This window comes from Alligator sinensis, unplaced genomic scaffold, assembly GCF_000455745.1.
Source record: "Alligator sinensis unplaced genomic scaffold, ASM45574v1 scaffold366_1, whole genome shotgun sequence".
Classification (NCBI taxonomy): domain Eukaryota; kingdom Metazoa; phylum Chordata; order Crocodylia; family Alligatoridae; genus Alligator; species Alligator sinensis.
In genome coordinates this window covers 695,422-711,902 of record NW_005841851.1, presented here as the reverse complement: position 1 = coordinate 711,902, position 16,481 = coordinate 695,422, and the positions used below count along the sequence as shown (strand labels likewise).

The 16,481-nt window shown below is 48.0% G+C and overlaps 2 protein-coding genes across 2 annotated transcripts in view; both read right to left on the bottom strand.

Moving 5' to 3' along the window:
- The window catches only part of PGD (phosphogluconate dehydrogenase), a 17,599-nt gene extending 12,532 nt beyond the window's left edge, over positions 1-5,067 (bottom strand). The window contains exon 1 of the mRNA XM_014522897.1: positions 4,942-5,067. Coding sequence (XP_014378383.1) covers positions 4,942-5,067 — 126 coding nt within the window. The remainder of the gene's footprint in view (positions 1-4,941) is intronic.
- KIF1B (kinesin family member 1B) overlaps positions 785-16,481 on the bottom strand; it is a 143,192-nt gene continuing 127,495 nt past the window's right edge. Inside the window, exons 37-47 of the mRNA XM_025212245.1 lie at positions 13,109-13,223; positions 12,402-12,535; positions 11,755-11,816; positions 10,915-11,060; positions 10,352-10,591; positions 9,485-9,556; positions 8,719-8,840; positions 7,764-7,913; positions 7,087-7,279; positions 6,279-6,397; positions 785-5,557 (exon numbers count right to left, since the gene is read on the bottom strand). Of these exons, the coding sequence (XP_025068030.1) occupies positions 5,515-5,557; positions 6,279-6,397; positions 7,087-7,279; positions 7,764-7,913; positions 8,719-8,840; positions 9,485-9,556; positions 10,352-10,591; positions 10,915-11,060; positions 11,755-11,816; positions 12,402-12,535; positions 13,109-13,223 (1,396 nt within the window). The 3' untranslated portion in view covers positions 785-5,514. The remainder of the gene's footprint in view (positions 5,558-6,278; positions 6,398-7,086; positions 7,280-7,763; positions 7,914-8,718; positions 8,841-9,484; positions 9,557-10,351; positions 10,592-10,914; positions 11,061-11,754; positions 11,817-12,401; positions 12,536-13,108; positions 13,224-16,481) is intronic.

Genomic DNA, 16,481 nt, shown 5'->3' with positions numbered 1-16,481 from the left:
CCGCTCCGCCCCGCCCCCGGCCCAGGCGTGATGAGCGGAGCGCCAAGCGACTCGCCCCTTAAAGGCGAAGGCGCCTGATGGGAGGGGGCGGGGCAGCCCGGAACCCCGGGACGAGGTGGGGTCCGGCCCTGGGACAAAGGATGATTAAAGTTGGGCGCAATAAGGGGGACCCTGAATAGGGACCCCAGGAAGAGCGCAGGCAGGCCCAGGTCACCTGCCAGAAGACCAGGGGCCTCTCCTGGAAGGAGGGAGGGCCGTGCAAACACAGCGGCTCATTCCCAGAGACAAATCCTGGTTTCTCTGCAAGGGAGGGAGGGCACAGGTCGACCAGGGCCCCGAGAGGGGACAGGGATAGGGGTGCCGAGCCTCCCGGGTCTGCCCCCAGTGACATCGCTCTGCTGGTGATCCGGGAGATTGGTGTTGCGACAGGGAGGAACGGTACAATGAATTACATTGCGGCACATCAGGGGAAAAAACCTCCCAAAATCACTCTGTGTTGAGGGCTGCCAGCTCTGAGTGGAGTCAAGCTCAATGGGCAGCGCCTACACACCCACCGGGGCAGCAAACAAACTACGAACTGTTGGTCTGACCCAGGATGCACCCGCTGCCGACGTCCTCAAACATCTGTCCGACAACTAGGAGTGCCAGTGAAGGCAGCCTGAGCATACAGGAGACAAGACAGCTGCAGAAGCAGCTCAGACATCAGAGGTTTCTTAAATGGCAAGGATCTGGGGAACAAGGCAGTGTAAAAACTAGTCCCGGAAAGCAAGAAGCACGCAGGATGCCTGCTGATGCACTGGTTGTACCTTTATTGTTTCACCTCGTTCACTAACAGTTCAGTGGTGCAAGGTTACCATACACAGTTAGATAATATCTGCATTGCACACCTAAGGCTATACAGCAAATGGATCAGAATTAGTACAAATACGTGAACTCTATTTACATTTGTATACTCAAGCTCCAAACATCGGATATATTTACAAAATAAAACATGGAAATGAAAATCAGAAATTAATCATGTACAGTGTTGCTGATACACTCCTTCGCTGGGACGAGATCAGTGTTCAAAGAGACTTGTTCGAGAAGGCCACTTACACTATAGTGTGCACACTGTGTATGGATGGGCAGCGTGGGGAGATGGAAACCTGGGTTCAAAAGTCTGTGTTTCAGTGCAACAGCTTTCTTATGTCCAAAGTCAAGAATGTCAACAGACTTCACACAGAGTATGAACAAGCAGAGTGAAAATTAAGACCTGATCCCAGGAAGTGGTAAGAACCCCCGACTGCCCAATTCTCCACTCCCACAGGAAGCAGGGGTAGCTCAGCACTGATCGCATCAGGCCATTAATTTGGTAACATTAAAACAGAAGAGCCATGACCTCCACACCCTCCACTTCCTGGTCTACTTGAGCGAAACGGTTGGAAAATTCATATGGACACTGACAATTAATCGCCTGTTTAGTGTTCAGTTGTTTTTGGTCTGCAATACGAACAACTTATAAATGGCCTTCTGAACAAAAAAATCTCCCTCCTGTTCTTGAACAGCTCATGTTTTTTAACAAGGAAGCACAAAATTAATACATTCCTGCTACATACAGTACAGTTCAGACCACATACTGGGGTAATTAGCCACAATGGAGATGCAACGCACACAAGTTAGAGTCCCGTTTAAAATACATTCAACAAACCTTCCAAGAACAGCAGCATTAGTATCCTTCATTCAAGCAGCAGGTTAACAACTGCATTTTAACACAAGGGAAGAAAACAGACAGAACTCAAACTAAGGCTGTATAACACCAGAATGATGCATATGCATAGGCAGTATTAGTCGGTTGCAGAGTACCAGTGGGTGCTATACCCAAGCTAATCCTCTTCCTTATCTAATGTGCAATTAATTACAGATGTATAAATATACAATACATTACATAAAATTAAATCCCTGTAAATTAGGTAACAAGCAGCAAAAAGTAAAGTCTTTGCTTTGAAACACTTCACTGACCAGTACTAGGGAATTTCAATGTGGGCTAGACAAACCTTCCCAGTGGTTTGAAGATAACATCCCCTTCCTGCCTGCATTTCAAAAGGGAAGGAGTTTCCTAAAAACTAAAAAAAGTCCTTTAAAGTGCATCTTTAAAATCAAGTCAGGGAAGTGCAGTTCTAAAATGAAACGCCTTGTTTGGAACTCTGACACCAGAGCTCTTGGCACTGGCATTATACGTCATTTTTCCCTTTCACTCAATAATGAAGTTAAAAAGCCCAAGTGAGACGCGCGATTCCTCCCAATCTTTAACTTCCCCCAAACAACCGCCCTTTTGGAAAAGCACTCATGCTCAATAGGTTGGCTGGCCCACGGCATGGGGCTCGTCTCCAGCAGCATGGCCCGAGAGCTGGCTGACTCCAGGTCCCCAGCTGCCTTCAGTGCGACTTGCACAGCAGTTCAGTTGGGTTTTTAAACCTCACGAGAGGGCAGCATAGCAATTTCCCCTCTCTGCTTTGTTTCTCCACAGAATTTTTAGCTCTTTGGGCTAAATCAAGAGCTGCTAAAACCATTATGGATTTCAGCTTCCTTAAGAAAGACCTGAATTGTTCCTATTTCTGATATAAAAGACCAGGAAAGGCCATGTTCCAGGGCAAACCTTGACTACTGGCAAGATGATCCAAAAGGACATCCGTCGTGCCCTGTACTTTGAACCTGGAAGTGCCTACCCTAAAAGACAAGAATCCCTTTTGTTACAAAGTCTGGGGCCTTAAGAAATTTAGGAACTTAAAAAAAAAAATAGAACTTTGCGCTTCTAATCATCTGTGACCCATGGGTGGATCCAGCCATGAGAAGCTGCCTCAAGTCCTCAAGAGAACAGACTGGCATTCGTACAATCCATCTGTAACGTGTCCAGGCATGCTGGGCACCCACCTGGCACATCCACTTTCTAAGGAGCATTTCCTTAACCCCATTCAAATCCAATCGTTCTAGTGAGATTTCAATTCAACTTGCTCTCCAGCTTCTGGCCTTTCCAAAGCAAAGACTTTGCAAACTAGTTTTGTTCTAGTTAAAACAAAATAAAAATGTTCTCAGTGCGTCACATAATGCCACTGTGATCACCATCCTCCTTCCCCTCCTTGCACATGCCCCACCTTCATCATTGAAAGCAGCAGCAGCAGCAACTTGGTGCATAAAACTAGCCTCTAAATCAGTCTTAAAACAGTCTGGAAATCTGCTCAGCTCCAAGCACAGGGAGCTTCTCTCTGGCAGTCCCGTTTGTGCCCGCACTGGAAGTGCATATTGTGTCCACTACATAACAAAGAAACACGAGCACTGGGTTAGAGTGAAACACAATTAAAGAACAATGTTACAGACAAAAAGAAAAACAACCTTCTGTGCAATGCTCTGGGGTCCCCCTGGTGCCCCTGCAGATGCCAGCTTTGGAAGGAGTTTTAAAGGGCTGCAGGAGACAGGCTGAGCATGTTACTGTTCTGAAAGATACACAGATGTGTCCTAGCAAGAATTGTTCTCCATCTTCCTGCTCCTTTTTAATGTATGCTTTGGGAAGGGAGGCAGGGCACAGTGTACTGCATTTTGCTGCACAACCAAAGCTGAGCATAACAATGGCATGAAGTTGATCTACTGAGGAGAATCCTTCACATGCGCTTCTAGCCACAGAACCTCCAGTGGGCTGTGTGGTTCGGTGCAGATGAGCAACCTGAATGGAAACTATCTTCTGGGGTGAAGGGATGAGATCCACCCTGCCCTGGATGTGCCCTAGACGATCAGTGGAATTAAACCCCCTCTATCCTGAGGGCTGTGACCCTAAGGATGACATCTCTGTATCTCGCCTCGTTCCATACCAGCTTTTTCACTGCCTATGAGGGAGCCAAGGAAGTACAGCAGAGGCATTCTGAAGGACATTAAAAATAATTTGCCTGCAGCCACCTAAAATCACACCTGGGAAAATGAGTTCACCTCCCCGGGAAAGGAAACTCACTTGGCCACTGGTAAGAGGAGACAACTGTTTGCTTAAGACAGATCCTGTATCATCACATGGACAACAGATCTCCGATCAATTATTACACCCAGGTGACCAAGATGAGGTGTCTGCTTGGTCTCTGTTCAGAAAGGACCATTTCCCTGTCCACAGAACGTAGAGGGCTTGGAGACGGCTGAGGACACGAGGATGAGGAGGTGTGCAAATCAATTTGATATTTATTCCCACGAGAAGCCAAGACTTCCCACCCTGGAGCATGCAGTGGCTGGAAAATATGCCAAGCACTGTGCTTTTAAAAGGGGATGGTGGAGAGAGGACGCTGGCCTGTGGCCAGATTGGCCGTCATCTGAATTTCAGGAAGGAGGGCTGCATGCATGAGGTGGGCATGAGGAAGAGCTCACTTGACACACCTCAGCTTGACTTCCCAGGCCATTGCGATATCTGGTTTGAAGGTTTTCTGTGGTGGGAAAAGCGAGTGCCCATGCTACTGGCACTCTCACAAGCCAAAAGCAAGACAGAGAGAAGGGAATCATTGCCCCCTTCTGGTTACTTCCTGCATGTGTTCCAGGAAGCAACCCCTTGGGATTTTTCAGTATCATACTTTTGTCCTTGGTGTGCTCATGTGGCACACCCTCCCTTCCCAAGCACAGAGGATGCAGTCACGCTGCCTGCATAGGGTTATCTCTGCTCAGCTCAACTGCAGAACAGCGGGAGCTAATGCTTAGGGAGATATCTAGCTAGAAAGTGCCCATCGACTGCCCCTACCCATTGCAAGAGCCCAAGCAGAAGTTCCTTCCAGCCAGTTGCTACACCTCTGACTCTGCTCCTCCTCCCCTTGCTCTACATAGCAGCAGATATTGCTTTGGCCCTGTGCAGCACCAAAAGCTCCTTCATCTCCCAGTGGAACCCAAATTCCTAGACAAGTGCGAAGTCCAGCCTGGACAGGAAGCCTTTTCCTATACGCCAGCTTCCACAAGGAATCCAGTTAGGCAGGACCCAGAAAGTCTGAGGAACTGCTGCAGTTTGCACCTGGGTAATGCCATGTCTTGACACTTAGAAGGAACAGCTTTCCTTAGCCTACGACCCATGTCCTGAGGGCAGTATTGTGGGTACCACGAAGACACAAATAAATAATAAACCTAAAGCGCTTCAGACAGAGAGACAACACTGAGGACAGTGGTAGAGACACCACGCAATCAGTCAGGATGGGAAACCAACCCTTTTAAGGAAAAAACCAAAAAGAAATCACTTGGTTTGTTTGAAGTTGTGCATAATCGCCGCGTCCCTTTTCCAGGTTTTTTTTCCCCGTTTTGTTTGGCCACATGCTACTAGTAGAATTCTCAGCGCAGGTGGAAAGAAAAACAGGGGGGTTAGAATAGCTAGAAAAAGTGCCAAGGGGCTCGGGGAGGAAGGGAGAGTTAAGCCACAGGATTACATACAAGAGAAACCGTCAAGAATCACAAAGAGAAATGAGAGGTAACACTTTATCTATCTGAAGGCGCGTTAGAGAGAACGGGGGAGAACGTTACACGGACTCAGTATTTCATCTGGCCCGTGCGTCTTCGGGCCAGTTTCGACCTGTACAGAACAGAGAAGAAAAGGTGCTGTTAAGCTTGGCATTGTCTCCAGAGACCTGTTATTCCTCCTTTCCCACTGCCAAGTTGTGCTTGCCTACCTGCCCCCCATTCTGCCCTTGCCTGATTTGCTTTTCTAAAAAAAGGCAAGTGCATGCAAGTGTGAACACTCAACAGCCTGCATGTGCTGCCCCAGGCTCCAAGAATGAGATGACATCTCGTGAGCCCCAGTTTAAAAGCTGTGTTACACAGGTAACACAGCTGAGGTTTCAATTAGCTTTTTACTGAAATAGAAGGCGCCAGTCAGTCACGAAGTCACAAAATTAAAAAAAAATCTGGCTCAAAGGGCCCTCCGGGGGGGTTATCTCGTCCCACCCCTTCTCAAGGCAATATCACCTCCTGTCCTTCTGAAGAGGCAGTAGCTCTCTAGCCCGGCTGACAAGGTAGCATCTGTGATTTTGGTGGAATGCAGACAGCCCTTGAGAGTCTGCAAAGGCACAGGGTGGCCACAGGCCATTTTTAGCCTTCTACACCTCTGCTACATGCACATATCTAAATTGGATTCATCTGGCAAGCACACACGCAGCATCCATTGTGCTTCCTAGCCTTTCTGGCTAGCTCTTCTCTACACCAGCAGGCTGAGGGCTCTCTTGCCTCCCCCGGCCCCTCACCAGTATAAGAGGCTGCCTGGCCACATCCCAGCTCGCTCAGGCTCTACTTCTTACCGTATTGTTCCAGCGAGAAGAGGGTTGAAGGCATATAACCAGTCGTTCATGTCCTTGTCATTGATGGCCTGAAGCAGGACCCCACGGTGCTTCGTGCATACTGCAAAGGTGTTGGGTGTCTGAAAGAGTTAATCAATCATTGAATGACACCGGCCAAGGTTAAACCCTCCTTTGCTGCTGGAATGTGCCTATCCCAGCAGCAGTTTTCTATGAAACACTCATCAACTGACCAGACTTAGGTACTTTTCCTTAGGTTGCCCTTGCTTTGCAGTTAAATGAACAATATTCTCAACCTGCCGTTATCAGGAGGAGATATCATAGGCCTTTACTTAACTCGCAAACTCATATGAGCTGCTGTGGCAGATCCATTGAGCAGTGTACCTCCTACTGAGAGTAGGCACATGTGATGGGCTCAAGTTATCAGGGCATTAGTCAAGGGACAAAAAGCCACAACCCCCGTGTCTCATCCATCCAAGACTGGCAGTGGGATGACAGAGGGCTGGAGAGCATCTAAGGTGGAGGCCTCAAACTCTATTCCACACATCTCAATCCAAGTGCTATCAACAGCTTCCTGTATATTTACATTTCCATCACAGAAGTCATCCCTGTCGGGGTTGGAAACCTTGCTAGCAGCTGCAGCAGAGGCACAAGGCTAGACTGGCCACTGAGATGGCTCTTGCCTCTGACTCCTAGAGGCGGCTCCCCCAGACCAGAGGTACATTGGACTGGCAGGGCAGCGTGAATCATGTTTGCACTTCACCCACAGATTCTGTTCTGTGCCCAAGAGGACTACAGTCCCCAGACTGACCTTCACCATTGCCTGCTGATCCTCGCTGTACTCCACCTGTGCCGTAGACAAGTTGATGATCCCCCTCTCCACAGGGTCTTTGTCGCTGTTGTAAATAAAGACGTACGGACGGCGAACCACCACAAAGTGCTTGGCCCAGGAGGCAGAAAGCGGCTCCTTGAAGTGGAGGTACCCCTTCTTGGACACCACAGAGCTGAAAAAGCAAATAGGAATTCCAGTTATTAAGACTGTCTGAAGCAAATCAGCTGCTGGTAGGCAGAATTGGTGCCCAACAGAACCCCTGGGCCAGGCAGTTCTGTTTCCCACCCCAAACAACTACCAATTCCTCCATCAGAAAGCTTGACCCCTGCCCTTCAAGAAAATACCTGCAAATCTCTAGCATGAGAGAAGTAATGTACACAGCCCTATATTGAAATGACACCTGCACCATGAGTCTGCCCATGCAGCAGGTCAATGGGAGCTTGGTGAAGGAGGCAGCTACAAGACTGAGCTTTAAATAAGGCAGAAATCAACACAATGCTCCCCTGCCCTGCTGCTAGTCTAACTAAGTCTCTTGAAGGCTGCTACTTCAGTCTTGCCAGCACCTGTTGCATTCATCTTCACAAGGGGCATGACACCTGGAATTCCAGGACAGCTCAGTCTGCAGGCAGGGAAGGTTCACTCCCACCACATCTCACCCTGGTCTGATCTCCTCAATGTCAGGAACAAGGTTCAGGAATTCGTTCTTTCCAGCTCTGGCCAGATAGGAGGTTTCCACTGCTGGGACCAGCTGAAATTGTTCCAACTCGGGGCATGGGCTGGAGGCACGGGAATTTGCTTCTGGAGTCCTATGAAAGAAAAAAAAATTAGAGGGAGAGAAAAGCGATCACTACAAAGCAAACGATCATGACAAATCTCTAAGCAATTCTGCCTCCCATCCTGTCCTGCAAGATTTCTGCTCTGCCCTGGCATGAGCCTGACCCATGCCCCAGGTGCTTCCACGGAAGAGAGACCTGGGAGACTCTTACACACCTAAAACAGCATTTCGTGTAAGATCTGTGGGATCAAGCTTGAGGCTTTCTCCCCGTAGCAGAGAAGTGACTTGTCCTTGGGCTGCTTTTCACTATTCTTCCAGTGGATCCTCCTCCACGCACTGACCACTACGCTGATGGGCTACACACAATTCATAGGCAGCACCTGCTAGCCAGCCCTACTGTCTCAGGGAGAGCTCAGCAGAGACTGAAGCACTGAACTGTTCTCTACAGAGATCTGAATCCCATTTTTATCTGAAATGTCCTTCTTAATTACATAGATGAGAAGTAGGTTGTCAAGAAACAGCTCCCTGGATAAGGTGGTCAATTGTGGTTTGATCTCAATTAAACCATTCTCTTGCCTAACTCCCAAGCATCAGCATGGGCTTTGTACACAGTGAAGCTGCAGGAAATCTCCATAATGTAGTGTGTTCATCTGGCTGCCCCTTCAGCATGGAAAATAAAAGGGAAGAGGCTAAATATGCAGAAATGACAGAGAAGAGGAAGAACAGCTGGAAAGGAGAGAATAGGCAGAAAAAAAACAAGGAAGAGGAATGGAACAAGGATAGAAGATGCAGAGTGGAGGAGCCTGTTCACAATCCCATTAGTCCTCCTCACTTACTTCTGATCCATTGAATTGCATCTTGAATCTACCAGAGAGGGGCAGGTGGATGAAGGTGTGAGGGTGGCACTGCTGAAGCTGGACACAGATGGGTCCCGCCCGATTGGAGAGATATCAGACAGCTGCAAGAACACACAAAACTGCTATGGTAAGGCACCACCCTCAAGAGACCACAGCTCTCAGAACACCCACCCCTCGCAGCCTCAAGTGTTCAGACCATGGAGAAGTGTTTGTTCCAAGACTGATTTTCATACAGGCTCCCTCAGCCCAGCACTACGTGATCTGGTTCTGTAATACTGCATTAGTTTCTTTATCCCCTGTTCCTAGAGCCAGAGCTCTCAAGCTGTTCAGTTTACACTCTGTTCTCAGGAAACACTAATAATAAGGAAGATGCCAGGCCAAAGCAGTAATGATAAAAGGTGCGTGCAGTAGACTTCCTCCACATCCGTCTTCCTTTCTTCCCTGTCCCAAGACTCCAAGGCCAGTGAATGCCCCCACCTCCAGACTCAAGCTGAACAGAACAAATCAAGCCCAGCATCAGTTGGACCATTCAGGTACAGTTTGGGCCCTTGGCATTTGACCCTGTAGGTAGAACCTTTACTTTCCATGATCATTCAATACACAGCACTGACAATTATACGCCAGGTCACCAAACATTCAATGTTGCAATTCCTACAGGTATCTGAGAAAGGGATGCACAGAGTATTGCAGGAAACAACACCAGCCTATGGCACATTTGGCCGATGCCATACTGCAAAAGCCTTACCTTACAATCACTAATGCTGTTGTACACCTGGTTAAATTCACGGTTGAACGTATGAGTGAGAAGCTGGAGGCACTGAGGGGGAGGGAAAAAAAAAAAAAAAAAAGAAGAAGAGACTAGACATTTCCAATTAGGTTTCAGGAGAAAACAGATCAAACAGCATGGAATCTACCAGTACCACTTTGCTGCTCACTAAAGTATCAGTGAAATCTGGACTGCCCATGTCCAGGCAAGTCCAGTCATTAAAAAACTCACTCAAATAGAAAAAGCACATGTTATTCATATAGTGCAAACATTTTACACACACAAGTGCTAAGAGTTTGCCCACAAACAGGGGACTGAACTTGATGGTCCAGAAGACCCCTTCCAAATCTGCATTCCTAGGAGTATAATCTCAATCAGCATTTCCATTTCACTGAAGGGAGATGGGTTTTGATTGATTGAGGGAATATAACTTTGGCTGTAGGAGCTTCTTAAAACAAGGCTCTGCAAAGCACAGGACTCTAGCCATTTATGAGACAGCAAGAGATACGCACACCAGATAAGAAAAGAATAGGCTCTAGGGTCCCTAAAGTGTAAATGAGTTATCAGGGATTCCACCTACCCAAGAAATCAGTAGGTCCTAGTTAAGCTCAAGAGGTGCTAAGGTCCTAGCAGCATATTGTCTCTTGCCCATCAGGTCACCTACTCCCCATTGGGAACAATACCAAGGTCTACCAGAGCCTGATTTGTAATGACAAAGTTGTGCAGGTGAAAAGGCTTTTGTATTTTCTAGTGACTGGGCTGTAGGTTTTGGGGTCTTCTCACAAGTCTTTCCTGCCTCTCCAGTGCCACATGCTGGACCTGTCCTGCTCTTTCCATAACCCATACCTTGGTGGCCAGCTCTTTCTCCCGATCCACCAGGCTCTCAATGTCTGTTGAGTCGTAGCCACTGCTTTCACTGGGTGTGACAGCACTCTCAAAAGTTGTGGTGGAGATCTGGGAGGAGATGCTAGTAGAGGTGCTGAGGGTCCCACTGCTCAGACTGGGGGACAGTGAGTCACTCAGGGACTTGGGAATGCTGTCACCAAGCTTCTCACGCAGCAGCAGGAAGTGACGAGTCTTTTCCACCTGAGAACCAACAGAACAAACACCAATTCCAGGATGGTCCTTACCCTTGAGCATACTGACATATGATCCCCCACTAGGATATCAGAGTACACAGCAGAAAGGGACTGCAATAGTACTAAAAGGCCAAGTGTGGCCTCTGCTGAATACAGCAAGACCCTGTGTTGAAGGTTATGCTCAGTGGCAGCAGTACCACCTCTGTATTCATCTGGAGGGAATCTATTTCTGGCCTGGACCTCTTGAGATCTCTCTCAATTTGAGGAGTGAAGAGTGGCTGCCGAGAGGCCCATGTCTCTCCCACCCTTTGCTCCTTCCCCCTCGAGTACCTCATGCAGCAGCTCCAGTTTCTCCAGTTCCCACTGGTGCTCTAAAATGAGGCTATCACCACGGGGCCTCCATCCGGCCAGGTTCTCTTCACCACGGACATACGCTACAGATGTATCCAGGACTTTCCTCCTCCTCCTTTGCATTCCTGAGAGTCAAGAAAAAAGTAGCATAGATGGGAGGGAACAATCTAGGACAGACTTCATGCACAGGGATCGACAGAGCACCTGTGCTCCCCCTGCCTGACCGGCCATAGATAAAATAACCACGATCACACCTGGGACAAGGTCTCTCCATTCTGAAGGGCTGAGGGCATTAGTACGCATCATTTTAATTCAGCCTTCTGCACCAACCCAGAAATATTACCCCACTAATCCCAAGAACTGAAAACCCTGTTCAGTCCTAGGCAATAGTCATTTTCTCCTCAGAGGCCTGATGTTTGATATTTTTCCAGTTATCATCAATCAAAAGTCTTGCATTTCAATCAGCAAATTTACAAGCTCTCAAACTTGCTTCTTAGGAAAAAAGCCTGTATTGGGGGATCAGAGGAACCCTTCTCCTGGCTCCCTCCACTTCCCTACCCTTGTCTCAATTCCACTGATTTGAAGGAGCTAGGCCTCAAATAGGGCTCTCCTTTCTTGATCCCCACAGCCAGCCTCTGCCACAGTTCAGCTCTACAATTATGACAGTACCTCTGTACTGCACGAGCTGCTTTTCTTAAAAAAAAGAGGAAGATTTATTTCCTCCATGCATGAAGTCATTACTTTCAAACTCTCCATCTGCCATAAAACCCACAAATGTTAACATTCCCCAGCTTGAGCAAATGGGCTGTTAGCACTGACCTGGACTTCCTGTATCTGCCATTTTGCACAAACTCAGCTCATAGATTCCAGTCACTCGATTGCTGTTTACAAAAAAGCCCACACAGGAAAAGCTAGTTATAATAAGAAATCAATCACAGTTGACACTTGTGTCTTTGAAGACACTTGACACCATTCTCATGATTTACAGGGTCCTTCAGCCTCCAAACTTATCAACCGCATTTGCAAAATAGAGATCTTTCCCTGACTGCAAAGCTGAGGAGCAGCAGACAGCCAGGGCCCTAGAGCAGACACTTCCACTGAGTTCTGCTTTTTCCTGTTTCCAGCACATTAGCCTTAGAAAACTGCCAATTAAGCAGATTTCAATCTCAGACCAGCATTCTCCACACGCAAGCTGGAAAGCTTAAATATTCCTTTCTACCAGAACACCCTTTTGCTTTTCAAAAGGGCTGTTTGAAGAGGCAAAGCTGGAGGCAGGCAGTTTGGGTGATCAGTTTGCCTCAACATAAATCAGACTACCTAATTAAGGAAAGCTGTTTGCTGACCAAAAGAGCTGGGAGCTGCAGCTAAGCAGGCTTCCAGTGAAGAGCCTTAGGAAAAAACAGCTCCTATTTTCCCTTTTTGATCTGGGTGCGGAACGTATCACGCTCTGATCCTATAAAACTTACGAGTCTGGCGATTTGGAGTAGCCACTGCCAAAGAGACTGCGCAGCGAGCGCGGTGGTGAGATCTTGGCATCTCGCGAGTAGAAGACCATACAGACATCCTTGGTGATGACGGCTGGCTGGATGCAGTGGTCAAGCTAGAGCGTGAACAGATGACTGTTTAAACTATGCAGCAAATCACGTGTGTGCCTGTGCCCACCTATATGCCTAAGTGTACATGTTCTCTCTGTCAGTGGGGAAACTTCCTCATCAGGCTTTCTTAAAAACATGCTGCTAGCTTTCTAGGTGCATCCTCTGCATTTGTGACCACACTACAGGGAAAGACAGGTCTCCTGCATGCAAAACCAAGAGCCAGGCCAATGCATGTAGTGATGAAGGTCCTTAAATAGAAACTTTCATGCTAGGATATCAAAGGACTTTGCCAATACAGAGAAAGACTAACAGAGGCAGAGAGGCTAACTGTACTGATGGGGGACAATATTGCTTTGATTTTATACTGTTAACCAGACGTTACTGCAGAAAATGCTTCTACCTGGTCCCTAGGATATAACCAGACAAGGGCTGAAGCAGGATCATTTCAGAAGATTCCAGCATTCAAAGGCAACTTGGTACAGCTGAGATGATAGCCAGAATGCCTGTTCCTTACTGTACTCTTTGTTTCCCTCCACCAAATTCCAAAACAGCTGCTATGGGGCACAGCGTATGCTCACCTCCAGGTATGCTGACAGGGTCATATAAATCTTCTCTCCATATGGTGTCACACGATTGAGGAGGAGAGAGTTGTGCAGGGAACTATCCCAAACAGCCTCAAAACGATAGAAAGTCCTGAAGAAAACACAGCAGCAGTTCAATAGGAAAAGTGTCTCTGCACCCCTGCTGCAAGTTAGTGCACAGGGCCTCTTCCTGGACACCGTCAGCGGGTATGTTTGTGATTACCAAGGGCTGGTTAGACAAGGACCACCTGGAGCAAAGCCCCAGCTCTTCACCAAAATTGGAAGGAGGTCCAGGTCTTCTCCACCCCCTTTGCAGAAAGCATCCAGGATTATTCATCTATATCTAAACTCCTGGAATTAGTTGTGCCCTCATCTGTGAGGAAGAAGTCTACTCTAAAAGCAAGCAAAAGGTTGAGAGGCTACAGAAGAGAATTAAAAGCCCTATCAAGTCATAGAGGAGTGGGGATGAAAGGAGAGTGAGTGCATAAATAGACTGAACTCTTCCTGAGTGCCTAGGATGCAATTCCAGATTCAATACACAAGGAAGGAACCTTTTCCATAACCAGCACCCTTGGCCTAAAGCATGTTGTGGGCTTAGTAGATATCCCCAGCTAAGTGGAGTGTTGACCCAGCTCTCAAACCATAGTAGAGATGCCTTCTGCACTAAGCTACACCAGGGTAGCTTCTGCAGGTGAGCAGAAACATCCACAAGCATGGCCAAACTTTTATTTAAGCCAAAAGCATTCCTTTTCCTGCAACCTACCTGCAGGCTGCTCCCAAATATCCAGCTCCAGCCTCACTCTGAGGCAAACCTTTGCTGACCCACTGCAGGCTGAACTAAGACATCCTTTCAGCTGGCCCCGCAGAAGCAGGTAAGAGCTCCCAGCAACTTGTTCTCCACTCTGGACAGAGGGCAAATGCAGTTTTAAGCCAGCTACCTTAGTGAGTGGGAGAGAACTGAAGCCTCAGTGCCCAGGTCTGCCATCTAGCTCACTCTCTCAGGTCTCCAAACTGGACACCAGATGCCTCCGGCTTCCCAGAAGGCAGAGATTTGTTTCACCAAGTTCCCTTTGGGAGAAAGACCTTTACACTAACACTCTCCCTTCCTAAATTACTATGGGATATTGTAGCCACATTACACTAGGCTATTATAGCCTGCACTCCCTGGGGCACACAAAGGCTCCCCCCACCACCGCCACTTAATTCTCTGTCATCCCTGTGTATGGTGTCCCTGCTCCCCAGTGTCAACCAGCCCTCTCTAGTCCACAGCAGACAGCTGGCACACGGAAACGCTTGACATGCATTAATGGCCCACCGTGTTCCTTTCTACAGCCAGCTGGATTGGTAAAGAGCTCCCATGCCAGTTCCCAGAACTGTGAGAAAAGAAACCAAACAGAGGCAGAAACTACAGAATGAAACAAAGAAATGGGCAAAAGAGCAGAGGCGATGAGTAAGATCCTGCAAAACAGCTGAGAGGCAAGGATGCTGATCTTAACCATGGCATCCCATGAATTTCCTCTCCTCCAGATGACCTGTAGGTCAGAGTTAATCAGGGCTACAGTACACTGTGGGTCACACCTTCAGCCTAGCCAATTAATACCACTCAACACCATCAATTTGCCTGAGTAAATAATTTGGTTGTCCTGCCTTAACTGCAGACAGACAACTCAAACCCTTCCCCCTGCTGTTACAGAGGAGCAGGCCTTGAAGGCCGACCAAGTAGGAACTCAAGGGGAACTGCAACGTAAGACCTCACTCTTAAGAGGCTGAAGAGCTTGCTTTCTGCCTGTCATTCTCTAACCCGCTGCTGAACTGTGAGAATTGAAAACCCTTCCCCCTCCCACATTTCAATCATTTATCACATTTTTGTTCTGAGTGAGACTTTTAACCTTCAGCTACAAGAGCTCTGCAGAGTCGGAGGGCTGCTCCAGGTGGTCTGAATCAAGTTCACAGTGGATTGCCAGACCCATGTTCAACCTCTCCTACCACTTACTTCAGCTGAAAATGCTCCACAGTCATTGCTGAGCTCAATGTGCTGCAGAGCCAGGATCTTCAAACACTCGGTTAACTCTGCAGTTCCACTAAGGTTTGATGTCCTAGTACCAAACAGTGCCCATCCTAATGCAGTCAGGCAGCATGCAGAAACCAGTGCTATGAATAGCCAGTGCCTTGTCCCAGGAGGAAGATTTCAGTGCTACGGTATAGCCCCAAGGGTGTCTCTGTCTGGGAAAGGTGAATCTTAATGATCACAAGAGGCAGCTGTGACACTAGTGGAAGTGAGCACAGTGTGGAGAGGTACTGCGTGAGCTCTGCTCACATAGCCCAGCTCGGTACCTCTCATTGGGCAGCTCAAATACTCCTCAAGAACCCCACCTATATAGGGATAGTCAAGGCTAAACTCCATTTGTCCTTGCATGAAAATGAGGACTTGGCTTGAGATCACCTGAACCTCTCAGGCTGAAGAAACAAATGGAACCTGGGTCTCCAGACAGGACCAACAAATGCACCAAACCCTGCCCAGGTTTTGCACCCTATGCTGCTGAACTGGACTTCCCACAGCAGGGACAGAGGCGGTGCCTGGAGAGAGACATCCTACTCCAGTGAAGTGAGGCATTGTGAGTGAATTCATCAGGAAAGCACGATGGCCAGGTGAGGTTTACCTTTAGACAGCCACTGTACTTGTGTGTTAGTCACAGAGGGGGAGAACACACACAACCCTGCCTCATCCAAACCAGACCTTTCTAGAACAGATATGGAGGGAGACAGACACAAGCTGAATGTGAGCAAACCTCTTGAACATCCAACACAGCAGGTGACACCTGCAAAGGAATGGGAGTGTTGAACAAGGCAAAGTAAGAGGGAACAGCTCTGGGAATCCAGCGCTGAGGGACGGCTGAGTTTTTAATTGAATGTCAGCATTAAAAGGTGACACAGCAACAGCACTGGAGAATGAGATCTTCAGCCAAACCAGTGGAGCACAGGCAGCAGCAGCACAAGTTGCCCGACACTGCTCAAGGCTGCTTTGCTGCGACCAGGAGATGCCTTTTTAGTGTGAAAGGCAAGTCCACCCTGTGTGGCTTTTGAACTCTCAGCTTCTCTGCTCACAGGCAGGCGGTTAATTATCAACAACAGTGCTAATTCTGGGGTCTAGCTCCAACCTAGTACTGGCCACCCAAACAGCCTATCTGATCATTACAGCTGCATTCACGACAAGCCTGGGCGGATTTGAACCAACCAGTGATTGAGCCACATGATTCATGCCCTGGGCCTTTTAAATGTAGCCAAGTATTCTTAAAAGCTGTTAGACGCTAAATGCTAGCCATGGCTGTCTAGGGTGGGAAAAAGGAGGAAAAGGCAGGAGAGTTAGATG